General features: G+C 40.5%; 1 protein-coding gene across 4 annotated transcripts in view; it reads left to right on the forward strand.

The window, feature by feature from the left end:
- Window positions 1-13,850, forward strand: part of RARB (retinoic acid receptor beta) — a 1,055,941-nt gene that overhangs the window by 979,996 nt on the left and 62,095 nt on the right. For all 4 annotated transcript variants that reach the window (XM_082257327.1, XM_082257328.1, XM_082257329.1 and 1 more), the window contains one exon: window positions 684-860. In XM_082257327.1, coding sequence (XP_082113453.1) covers window positions 684-860 — 177 coding nt within the window. The remainder of the gene's footprint in view (window positions 1-683; window positions 861-13,850) is intronic.

The following is a 13,850-nucleotide window of genomic DNA, read 5'->3' on the forward strand; positions in this document are numbered from 1 at the left end:
TGTGTTTGTACTGTTCATTACAGCAAGTACTTTTTGTGCCATAGTTAAACGACTGACTTCATATTTACATGACCTAATTAATGCCCCATCCTTAACCCTGTGTCTTTTGTGCCCTTTAAAATCCTTGAAGGGACTGTGTAGAGTTAGTATATGTTTGGATGATGGGGAATCTTTTGTTACAATATACAGATTGATAAAAAAATATCTTTAATTACTATGTACATTGTTCAGGTTCACAATACTTATCAATATGTGTGTTTGTATGTGACCATTGTTCTATGTTTATAATAGAATTAAACAGAATTGAGTAATCTTTGTTGATTATGTTAAGTGTTTTTATGTAGAAATAAAATTGACATGAAAAGATTAAAATATACTGGGTAGATATGTTTATGTTGCTGTTGAATAATCTCAGTTGAGTAAACTATTTAGTTGACCTGCAATGACAAACCCCACTATTTTCGTCATTGTGACAAGGGCTGTAGTTACATAACAGCTGGAATCATAAACTGTGCCAGATATAGACTAGTAAATTGCAGTATAATGATCAAGCCTATAATGAAGAGTACTATTAGATTCAAGTGTATTTTTCAAATTAGGTATGACGTCTTTGTAAATACTTTAGTATATCTTTTCAGCAAAAAAATGACTTTTCTAACTCTCTTAAAATGTTGCTTCTGCAGAACTCCAGTGCTGATCACCGTGTTCGGCTAGACCTTGGGCTTTGGGATAAATTTAGTGAACTTGCAACAAAGTGCATTATTAAAATAGTGGAATTTGCAAAGAGGTTACCTGGATTTACCAGTTTGACCATTGCAGATCAGATCACGCTTCTAAAAGCAGCATGTCTGGATATTTTGGTGAGTATTACTGTTTATTTTACCTTTTCTAATTTGTTGTACTAAAATTTTTAAGCTTTGGCTTTATTTATATCTCTGTATTGTATCATGATTAAGTAGAAAGTCTACATGTTATCAGCATTATTATATATATGTTAACAGCAGGTTTTTTCATGGTTTGGCTGTGAGTCCATGGACTGTTGCCACAAAAAGAACCAACATTAACACTCAGAATTAATCCTTTTGATTAAACTGTTTTGAGGCACAGATTTTTACCTCTGTTGAAGGCCCAACTTGTTATCTTGATATGTTTATTCCTTAGTAACATACGTTATTTATATTTCTGGTTTGAATAACTGATCCTAGCTGTGACTAAAAACTGCAGAGCCATTGCCTACTGTCAAAATGGTTAAAATACTGACTCTGTACCCCTATAGCAAGTACACATGGACCAAATGTCGGCTGGCATCAGCCAGGTCAATAGAAACCAGCAGACATTCGGCCCGTGTGTATGGTAGCCGGTCCGACAGAAGCCGGTCGTTCAGCCATTGAATGGCTCCTAGATCTCTTATATTCAGTAGGGAACTCCCTCAGAAGCGATCTGTTTCTCTGATTAAGTAGTTTTCTATTTGGTACTTGCTTCAAGTGGTCATGTACTGGTGCCTTGTGTTTAATGCTTGCTTTATGGAGGCACATCCTACAGCCTTCCTACCATTCAGGATTGAGCAGTTATGTCTTCTACCTTTTGTTAAATGTTTATCCTAAGCAGACATGTTCTTCTACCTTCCTTGTCATGCTAAGTGGCCATGTCCTAAAACATTGCACTCACCTAAGGTGGACATGTCTTACTTCTGTCAATTCATTGCTTACCAGAGGCAGATGTGCTCAACTGCCTTCTTTAGGTGGCCATGTCCAGCTGCCTTTCATTTAATGTTTAGATCAAGCAGAAAGGTTCAGCTGCCCTCCATTTAGTGCTTACCCCAGACAGACATGTACCGTCTAGGTTCATTCACACAGGCATCTTGAATGTCCACCATAGAAAAGCATCACATGCTTTCAGATGCATTTAGAAATTAGCTCCAGAAGAATCCAGATGCAAGTATTTTGATGCCCATGTGCATGAGGCCTTACTGTTCCCATCAAGCAGGCATTTTCCACTGTCCATTGCTCTCTCCTAGTTGGTATGCTACTGCAACTTACCCGTGTCCATTAAATTCTATTTAGGGTACTGTCTATGCTAAGTGGAATTTGTTTGAAGCATGAGCGCTAACATAAGGCTCATGCAGGCTGCTACTGTTATAGAGCAAACATGCAATAAATACATATCTATGTACCGGTACCTACATTTCTTACAGCTGTCATGCAAAAATGTGTTGAGCTTTTGTACTACTGTGTATGCATAATGCTTATCATAAGCAAGATGGTGACTGTGCATAGTATATGTGTAAGTGTCATGTTTAAGTGAATAGTAATAGTGAAGCCATTAATTTGAGATTATTAAGTAATTTGTTGCAATGAACCAAAATTGTGTTTAAAGTGTATTAATACATAATGGTTATAAGATTTCAATTCCCTTTGGTCATATTGGCTAATAGATGCTTTTTGATTGTTATGGATTAGTGTTGTTTTTTGTTGGTATATATAATAAGCCTGATGGCTCCTCTTAGGCATTTTTCATTATTCATTGAAGGTATTTTTTTTTTCAGATTATTCATGTAGGTAACGGTGGTCCTTGCTGGAAAGCTATTTTAGTGATAATGATAATAGTCAAACTGGAAAATACTTGTAGATAGGAATAATGGGAATGTTCTAACCTTGCTCCTCCTACTAAAAAGTAATTGTTATTGCTGTTGTTGTCTCTATTTGGGATATTTTAACAATGTACCTGCCCCAGTGACAGGGACAGTTAGAGAAAATCTTTCCAACATCGGACATAAAAAAAAACTTAAAATGTCAAACGGGAGCACGTGATACAAACAATAAACACATCAGTGATCAAAACTGAACACATCAGTGATCAAAACTGATCTCTCTGGCTTTTGTCATTGAGGTTTGCCCCTCAGGTATGGAGGTGAGCACTCACTATATTGACTTTATATCTAGTCTCTTCTCACTTATCGACCAGTACATTGCAAGCTACCTGGTTTCCTTCTGATACATGATGTACCTTTGTTTCACCTAAATATATCTTTACTTATCAATAAATAGAAGAAACCCTTTTACCTTTTTGCACTTGACCAAAAACAAATGCGGCTGGACGTTGAAAGCACTGCAGTGTCATCATTTGAAAACAGAATCCCATCACTTTTTAGTTAAATCAAAGGCACCCAAAAGAAAAACAGGAATTTTAACTGTACCTAAAGAGGTAGATTACAAACCAAAAATACAATTGTAAAATGATCTAATAGATTTCAAGCAGGTGGATGTTTAGTTCTGTATTTTTTCCAATTTTTTGTGGGTTCTCCTTAGGCTCTTTGAGGTAGGTGTTGGCCAAAGGTATCACCTACCTGCCTTCAATCTATTAAGTCCATAAATCAATTGAATGTGAACATACACAATGTCATACACCCAGCCCTGGAGAAGTGGTGGCAGACCAAGAAACGTTGAAAAAAATAGTTAAAACAAATACTAGTTAAATCTAGATTTGCACAAGTTACAATTGGATATTACATTTCAAGTTTTTATGTGTGCACCTGATGTGTATTTTATGAAATGTAAAATGATTTTAAGACTAAAACTAAAAAATATACAGTTAGGTTCATATATATTTGGTCATATGGACATACAGTTTTTTTAGGTATTTATCAAAATATATTCAAGCTATAGTTAAATAATATGGGCTGAAAGTGCACATTCTCGGGTTTAATTTGAGAGTATGTACATCCAAATCCGAGGGAGGGTTTAGGAATTACAGCTCTTAAGAATAGCCGCCCCCCCCACCTTTTTCAAAGGACCAAAAGTAATTAGACAATTGAATCAAAAGTTGTTTCATGACCAGGTGTGGGCTACTCATTCGTTATTTCTTCATCAATTAAACAGGTAAAGGGTCTGGAGTTGATTCTAAGTGTGGTATTTGCATTTGGAATCTATTGATGTGAACCTACATCATGTGTTCGAAGGAGCTGTCCATGCAAGTGAAACAGGCCATTGTAAGGCTTCAAAAACTAAACAAATCCATCAGAGAGATAGCAGCAACATTAGGAGTGGCTAAATCCACAGTTTGGTACATTCTGAGGAAAGAAGAATGCACTGATGAGCTCAGCAACATAAAAAGGCCTGGACGCCCATGGAAGACAACAGTGGTGGATGATCGCAGGATCCTCTCTATGGTAAAGAAAAGCCCATTCACAACATCCATACAAGTATATAAAGTAAATAACCGCGCTAAGCCAAAGAAAAAGCAGCAGCTGTAGTGGGAGTCACTAAGTAGAAGATGTAAAGGGAGAGCTGCGCTAAATTGATGGAAAACCAGAGTCACCCAGTATGAACAAAATAAGGTAAACCCACAATAACAGATGGTACTATGTCAAATAAATTCTCCTGCAACACAGACACATGTATGTCACAAATTGTCAGCAGGCATAAATACAGATGTGAGAAATAGTCCATCAAAAAAGTCCATAAGGTTGAATAGGTGTCCAGTGAAAAGGATGAAACCACACACCACTTTCAACGTGTCTAATTCCACAGGTGCCACATGCAAAGAGCTCAAGATCTGCTTACCAGAGCTCATAGGATTATGAGCATAACACACATGTCCACAAATGGGCCAACCAAAATCGACCATGTGTAGCGTAATACCACTATTCTTGGGCGGATGACCCCGAGCTGAAATAGGAGCCTCTCGGTGTTCCACGTTCCAAAAAAAAGAAGGGTACGATAGCGTAGTACGTCCACACAAGTTTATTAAACATAGGTTAAAAGAAACACTTACATTATATATAAGAACAAGCGCTTGTAATAGTCTAATGCCGCCCGACTTCCGGGTCGCGTCGTGGTGACGTCAGCACGCCTTCCCTACGCCGTTTCGTGACACCTCACGTCTTCCAGGGGATGCGGGCGGCGCGCTGACGCACCACTTAAATAACAAACAACAGACCACCTCCTCCGCTGTCACACGGGACGGAAGCCGCCATCTTAACTAATGGAATGCCACTACCTAAGAGGTTTAACACCAAGGCAGGCAAAAAAAACACATAATCTCAAAAACAAAGCCACCGGAAGGAGCTAGGTCCGTATCAATATGCCATTTTAGACAGAAAGCTACATTGCAAAACAAACATCGTGTTGGTCCAAAAGCCCCCATGATGCTGTAATCAATTATACTGACAAACGATATGCAATTAGCCTCAATATCACAAAAACTTCACAAATGGGCAAACGCCCAATCTGCCATACTAAATGCTGGCAAAGTGGAAAAGGGAACCTGATCCATATAGCATAATCACAATAATATGAATAGACACTAGTATTTAAATAAGTCTACCGGGGCAGACAAAAAAGACCAGCATGATTATAAGACCAGCATGGTTTTTGAGTGGCAAAAAAAACTGGTACCTGCCGTTTCGGTTGAGACAACCACAGTACCACTCATTCGGACGGGAGCTGAACCCATGAATCCTGTTAATGGAACCAACCCGCCCCAACTAAGCCTACCACAGAGGGAATACTACCAGTCTTTTAAGTCCCCCTCTAGGGGTAGAGCCAGAGGGCGTGGTAGAGGTAATTCTCGTGGTAATAAACAGGGTAATCAATATAATAGGAATTGGTCACCTCATTATAAGGAGAACAATTCCCCCTACCGTCCTCAGGGTCCTAATAATAGAGGAACCCATGACCAGCATTATGGTAACAATCAATACCAACAGTGGAGACCTAGACCCGACTTTGTTCCTGATAATAGGGGGCCCTATGGTCAGTATTATGGACAGAGTAATGGCCAATCCCAGCAGTGGAGGCATAGACCCGATTATAGATCATATGAGCAGCAGGGTCAACGCATGCCCTCTAGGGATCGGGATGGAGATGACGGTCTTGAATATAGGCCCAATGTGCCGGTTCAAAATCAGTTCTACCCATTAAGGGACAATCAAGCCCCAATGGAGAGACAGATTGAACCTAGGTCACAGGCCATTGAAGACCCTGGGGAGGGCACAAGTACTTGTACCTCATTGAACAAACAATTCCCCTCCCAGGATGAACCAGTCCAACAGAGCTACCCTGGTTGGGGTTTTCAAGGGGTCAAACAAGGCCCACTAAGGCCGTTAGAAAACCAAGGGGCACCAGAGGAGGGAGGAGGCTACAACTTAAGGGCAAAGAAAAGAACCTAGGTGGGGCTGGTATTTTTAACCTGAGTCGTCAGACCTTGTCTGACTCTGAAATGAGTATTCTTGACAAAGGGCTTAAGTTTGCTCCACCTAGGCCATTAAATAAGTTCCAAACTTATATGGACATTCACAAATTTGTCCGAAAGGTCAACATTCAAAAATATGTGTTGGGGAATCCTATAACTGATAAGAAGTCCGTCCCCACACATTTCCAGCATTCCAATTTGTCCAATGCCTCCTTATTTAATCCTCCTGGAGCCCTGGCACCCTCCCTTAAGGTGTTTAGGGATGTAGTGATCCGGGATCTAAACGATGTCCAGGTTCGCAAGAACAGGTTGAGCCAGAAACTTACCCTGGGTCTGGACACCTTATGCCAGAATAAAGATCTGGTGATCCGCCCAGCGGACAAGGGGGGTGGTATAGTAGTGTTGGATAGGGATGATTATCTGTCTGAAATGAGGCGGATTCTCAGCGATTCCGACACCTATACCCCCCTCCCAAAAGACCCTGGTACCCGTTATAAGAGAGAATTGGAAAATATTGTGTCCAAAGGTCATTCTCTGGGTATTTTGAATAAGAAAGAGAAGACCTATTTGGTACCTAAGGCCCCAAGAACGCCTATCATTTACTACTTACCAAAGATACATAAGAGTCTAACCTCCCCCCCGGGCCGTCCCATTGTCAGTGGCATAGACTCTGTGACGTCCCGGGTGGGGAGGTATATAGACTCGTATCTTCAGCCTTTGGTACGGCTTATTCCATCTTACATAAAGGACACTCGGCATGTTATTAACATGCTGGAAACCATTGCCCCAGTTGATGGCCTGTGGCTCGTCACAGCAGATGTGGCTTCCCTGTATTCTATAATCCCGCATGAATTGGGACTGAAGGCTGTGGAGGATTCTCTTATCCGGGACTCTGATATTCCTGTACTTCAGACCCAGCTGATTATGGATCTACTCAAATTTGCCACCAGGTCTAACTATTTCTGGTTTGGGGGGCAATACTATCGCCAGGATAGAGGAGTGGCGATGGGGGCGAAGTATGCCCCCTCACTCGCCAACCTCTTTATGGCCCAGTGGGAGGAGGACGTCATCTATAATAGTGCTAAACCCCAGATCTTGCTCTGGGCTAGGTACATTGATGACGTCCTCCTCCTATGGGATGGGCCTAGATCTGAGCTGGATATGTTCATGGAAGAACTGAACAACAATAACAGAGGTATTAAGCTCAGTTTTGAAGCCAGCCAGGAGTCCATTAACTTTTTGGACCTGACCATCTCTCGTGATGAGGTCAAGTTTATTACAAGAACATACTTCAAAGCAACCGACAGGAATGCCTACATTCCGACAGACAGCTGTCATTACTCCCCCTGGTTGCAAGCTGTGCCGAAGGGGCAGTATATGCGGCTCAAACGCAATTGTACCCGTCACGAGGACTTTGTATGTCAAGCACAGGTCCTTACTGACCGTTTTTTGGACAAGGGTTATGAGGAATCTTTTCTCACTGGGACCCTCAATACAGTGGAGGCTATGGATAGATCTGCCATGTTAACTGGCTCTACTAGATCAGCTATCACACAGCCTGCTTACACTGCTCCCTTTGTGACCACCTACTCCACTCAATATAGAAAGATAAAAAACATCATAGAACGACACTGGCACATCCTAAAAAATGACCGGACCTTGAGAGAGGTTTTACCCACGAAACCCAGGGTCATCTTTAGGGGTGCCACTACTTTGCGTGACAAATTGGCACCGAACGTTCTTGATGTACCCGGGCCTAAGCCTACTTTCTTTGATCAACTCAAGGGTTACTATAAGTGTAACCGTTGTCAAACTTGCTATTATAATGCATGCAAACAGAGAAATACCAGGGATATTCGCTCTACTAGCTTGGGTGTCAGCTTCCCTATCAAGCCCTGTATTTCTTGTACTTCAACAGGGATTGTGTACTTGTTGCAGTGCCCGTGTGGCCTGCAATATATTGGCAGGACCAAACGTGCCTTTCAAGTGCGCTGCAACGAGCACATTGCTAACATCAAGAAGGGCTTCAGGAAACACTCTGTTTCCAATCATTATAGGATCAAGCATAACAAGGACCCTCGAGGTACTATCTTTCTCGGGATCGATAAATTTTCTCCACATTGGAGAGGGGAACCCTTCGTCAGGGGATTGTCCAAACTTGAGATGACCTGGATCTACAAGATGAAGACGTTCACTCCGTTTGGTTTGAATATTGATACGGATGTGAACGCATTCATAGATAATTCTTGAGGTCTATGTACTCATCTGATCCTTCTCAATCCCTTCTGTCCCTTGGATTATGCTTCCTTGTAAAAGGAATTTTTTATTTATTTAAATTTTTATTTATTCACCTTTTATTTTTTGCTGCTTGGATCTTCTTATTTATTTAAAAATCTTCCAGATCCTTTTGCTTGGGGTTGCCTTCATTTGTTCGCACGTAAAGTGTGTATTTATTCGGCTATGCTTGACATATTTAAAATGCTGTTATATGTATTTATGTAATTTACATGTATTTACCAACAAGCATCGGGTAGTGTCCATGGGTTTTCATGATGCTGCGTTTATGCTGTATGGATTTGGGACAAGGATTGGCCCCCTTTTTTAACATTTCCATTATGTGGACATTTCATGTAATGTCACATAGGTGAACTTTTATCATTGTTTATTTATTTTAGAAGGGCCTGGACAGTATCTAGTAATATAGAGATTACGATCTAATCTATCCTTACTTTTGCCCAAATTACTTTTTTGTCTGCCCCGGTAGACTTATTTAAATACTAGTGTCTATTCATATTATTGTGATTATGCTATATGGATCAGGTTCCCTTTTCCACTTTGCCAGCATTTAGTATGGCAGATTGGGCGTTTGCCCATTTGTGAAGTTTTTGTGATATTGAGGCTAATTGCATATCGTTTGTCAGTATAATTGATTACAGCATCATGGGGGCTTTTGGACCAACACGATGTTTGTTTTGCAATGTAGCTTTCTGTCTAAAATGGCATATTGATACGGACCTAGCTCCTTCCGGTGGCTTTGTTTTTGAGATTATGTGTTTTTTTTGCCTGCCTTGGTGTTAAACCTCTTAGGTAGTGGCATTCCATTAGTTAAGATGGCGGCTTCCGTCCCGTGTGACAGCGGAGGAGGTGGTCTGTTGTTTGTTATTTAAGTGGTGCGTCAGCGCGCCGCCCGCATCCCCTGGAAGACGTGAGGTGTCACGAAACGGCGTAGGGAAGGCGTGCTGACGTCACCACGACGCGACCCGGAAGTCGGGCGGCATTAGACTATTACAAGCGCTTGTTCTTATATATAATGTAAGTGTTTCTTTTAACCTATGTTTAATAAACTTGTGTGGACGTACTACGCTATCGTACCCTTCTTTTTTTTGGAACGTGGAACACCGAGAGGCTCCTATTTCAGCTCGGGGTCATCCGCCCAAGAATAGTGGTATTACGCTACACATGGTCGATTTTGGTTGGCCCATTTGTGGACATGTGTGTTATGCTCATAATCCTATGAGCTCTGGTAAGCAGATCTTGAGCTCTTTGCATGTGGCACCTGTGGAATTAGACACGTTGAAAGTGGTGTGTGGTTTCATCCTTTTCACTGGACACCTATTCAACCTTATGGACTTTTTTGATGGACTATTTCTCACATCTGTATTTATGCCTGCTGACAATTTGTGACATACATGTGTCTGTGTTGCAGGAGAATTTATTTGACATAGTACCATCTGTTATTGTGGGTTTACCTTATTTTGTTCATACTGGGTGACTCTGGTTTTCCATCAATTTAGCGCAGCTCTCCCTTTACATCCATACAAGTGAAGGACACTCTCTTTGGAGGTGGGCGTAACATTGTCAAAGGCTACAATCAAGAGAAGACTTCAGGAGTGCAAATACAGAGGGTTCACCATAAGGTGCAAACCATTCATAAGCCTAAAGAATAGAAAAGCAAGTTTAGACTTTGCCAAAAAAACATAATAAAAAAAGCCAGACCAATTCTGGAAAACCATTCTTTAGACGGATGAAACTAAGATTAATCTGTACCAGAATGACGGGAAGAAAAAAGTGTGGAGAAGGCTTGGAACAGCTCATGATCCAAAGCACACAACTTCATCTGTAAAACATGGTGGAGGCAGTGTGATGGCATGGAAATGCATTGCTTCTAGTGGCACTGGGTCATTGGTGTATATTGATGATGTGACAGAAGACAGAAGCAGCCGGATGAATCCTGCAGTGTTTAGAGATATACTGTTAGCCCAGATTCAGCCAAATGCAGCAAAATTGATTGGACTGCTCTTCACAGTACAGATGAACAATGATCCAAAACACACTGCAAAAGCAACCCAGGAGCTTTTGAAAGAAAAGAAGGGAAAAAATACTGCAATGGCCGAGTCAGTCACCTGATCTCAACCCCATTGAGCATTTCACTTGCTGAAGGCAAAACTAAAGGCAGAAAGACCCACAAACAAAGAACAACTGAAGACAGCTGCAGATAGAGCCTGGCAGAACATCAGAAAGGAGGAAACCTAGTCTTTGGTAATGTCCATGGGTTCCAGACTTCAGACAGTCATTGCCAGTAAAGGATTCTGAACAAAATATTAAAAATGAACATTTTATTTATGATTATATTTATTTGTCCAATTACATTTAAGCCCCGGAAAATGGGGGGACTGTGTATAAAAATGGTTGCAGTTCCTGAAATATGTACTTGATATTTATGTTCAACCCCTTGAATTTAAAGTTGAAAGTGTGCACTTCAAATTCATTTGGATCGATTCATTTTAATTTTATTCTGGTGGTAAACAAATCCAAAAGTATAAAAAATGTGTCTGTGTCCAAATATATATGGACTAACTGTATATTAAGTATGTACATGTTATTTTGTAATTTTGAGTAATAACCTTCCTCTTGGGTACATTTAGAGGCCCCTTATTGCTGTTGGGTGCCTTTGATCTAATACCTTTTTTGGGATGGTACCTTTAAAGAAGTAAGTAGGTTTTGACTAGGATTCCACTTCTCTTTCTTATCGTATTACAGTTTTTAGTTAATTTAGTAAATTAAGTTATGTTTACTATCCACTGGGGCCCTACAGTGCAAGTAAAATTGATTTTGAAAAAGTACAGAGCAATGTGAAAAACCAACCCTCTCTAGTTTGAGTCTAATAATTATAATGATTAACAGCCCCTGAGGTATCCTGTAACCTGGAAAGTTCATAGTTGCTGTTATTAATCATGCTACGAGTTTAACATAAAAAAATCAAACAGATTTTCCTTTTAGAACATAGTGACAATGTTGCCCTCCTCTTCATCTCGAGTCAGAAGCAGTAAAGAATAGGCTCTCATGTCTGACATTGATATATGGCATAAACAGAGGAACAGTGTAAAACTATCCTCTGTTCTATTGAGACTGCCCTGAGGTCCTCTGTCCTTGTGAATTCATTCATACTGTACACTCTTATCACAGCCCTTCTGTGTGTGGTCTCTTTCCACAAGACATAACTATATATCACTGATTGCATGCCTGTCATCATTATATTATTACGATAAGTCAACGCCGCCTCCCTACTAATCTGATACGCATGCTGTGATTTATTAGGTAAACTGCGCTTTTTTTCACCCTTCTCTATAGTCACTGTATTGGAAGTGGTCAGCATGTGGACGAGAATTCTCAAAATACGAACATGCACGTGTACATACCAGCATGAGAGTCATATTCATACTGTTATCTTCGACAATGCATCTATTTAATACTCTAGTTTTCTTACTAATTAGAGCAACCTAAATATGTCATGATTGTTTCAAACCTACAGTATATGGTTATCATAATTAATATTAAGTTAATCAAAGGGAAGAAGTAGTGTCATTCAAATGCTTCCTGTTCGTCCTTCATCTGGCTCTCTACCCACAGTGGGTGCCAGCTCCCGTAGCAGCACATCCCACTCCATGGAACTGGGGGGGGGGGGGGCACACCACATAGATCAACCACATCTGCTGGTAAGCGAAGAAAGGCTTCAGCTACAGTCCCTGCATCTTAGCTGCACATTTCACCATGATTGCCTTAGTCATACTAGATATTTGTGAGATATCGTCATCATGCAGTTGACTTCAATTCTTAGAAGTTCTTCATTTCTATTGTTTGCATCTTAAACCTGTCACACATTTATACCAGATCATCTCTATCATATCCTTCAAAATTCTTTCAGAACCTTTGGTAGCACCATAATGGTAAAGTGTCTGGGGGTAACATAACAGTAAGGAGTTCCAATACCTGCAAAGTATTTCAGTTCTAATTATTCTGGAAGGTGGAATAGGTAGATTCCTGTATTGTACCATGCTCAAAAGCTGGCCCAGAGTACAGGCAAAAGTGTAGTCAAAGGAGCAAGATTGCAGGAACTGTAGTTAGGTGTCAAAGTGGTAAAATGGACTATTAGAGTTCAAAGAATATTTAAAGAGTAACTCCACTTTTGTTGATAAAAAAACATTTCTCTCTGGGCAATCTATGTACATTGCAGGGATTTTAAAATTATTTGTTCCAAATTCCTATCTTTTGTTATTCTAAAAAAAATCACTTTGTGTTTGTCTGTGTCCATGTGGAAAGTGAATTTAATGGAAGTGGTTTCATAATTATCATTCAGCTGCTGCACCTGCAGGGCTCTAATGAGGAAATCTGCTGGGCCTGCATCCCTTTCCGGATTTCCTATTGGGAGTGTCTCACCAAAAATGACATTTTTGTTGCTGGGGATGCCAGAAATCTGACTTGTATCTTAGTGCAGACTTCTGGGAAAATCATTGAGCCAATCACACAAGCGCGAAATGACATCTCTGGGGGGGGGGGGTTATGCGAACGCTCGTGGAATGGCAACAAACATTGGTACTTAAAAATCTCCATAGGCGACACGCTTTAAAAATTTCTACAGGTAATAAGTTTAGAGTTACAGAGGAGGCCTAGGGCTAGAATTATTGCTCTCGCTCTAACGATGGTGTGATTTGAACACTGTTTACATATGTTGGCTTGACTTGCGTATGCATTCACTTCTGCGTGCAAGCTTTATTTTACCTTAATACATCTTGTGTATTTTACCTTTTATTTTTTATTTTTACACTGTCCCTTTAAAAAAAAGTATTTTAATCACTTTTATTCCCATTAAAAGGAATGTAAACATCCCTTGTAATAAAAATAATCAGGACAGGTCCTCTTTAATGTGAGATCTGGGATGAAAAAGACTTCAGATCTCACATCTACACTTAAAAGCAAAAACAATAAAATGTCATTTTTTTCTGCAACAAAAAAATGGGCCCTTAAAGGCCGTTGGGCGGAAGCGACATACGACATCACTCCAGTCCTCCAAGGCCACAGAGTCGAGTGGGGGCAATCTTGCCCTCACTTAACATCCTGACTGGGACTGGAACTGAACGGATTGTTTTTCCCAATACCAACCGCTCCGGTAAGCGGGGAAAACAACCGGGCAGCAGTGGGAGGGGGGTGGGCTCCTCTCCCGCCACCCATAAAAGTATTTAACGTCAAAGTACTGACGTAAAAACACGGTGGGCGGTCCAGCAGCCATTTGACGGTTTGACAGGAATGTAACTGTTTTTTTAAACTGTTAAATCGATGTGTTTAGTTCCCCTTTATGATTTATAGCTGTTCAAGGGTCT

Source organism: Pelophylax lessonae (genome assembly GCF_965119305.1).
Source record: "Pelophylax lessonae genome assembly, chromosome: 5".
NCBI lineage: Eukaryota > Metazoa > Chordata > Amphibia > Anura > Ranidae > Pelophylax > Pelophylax lessonae.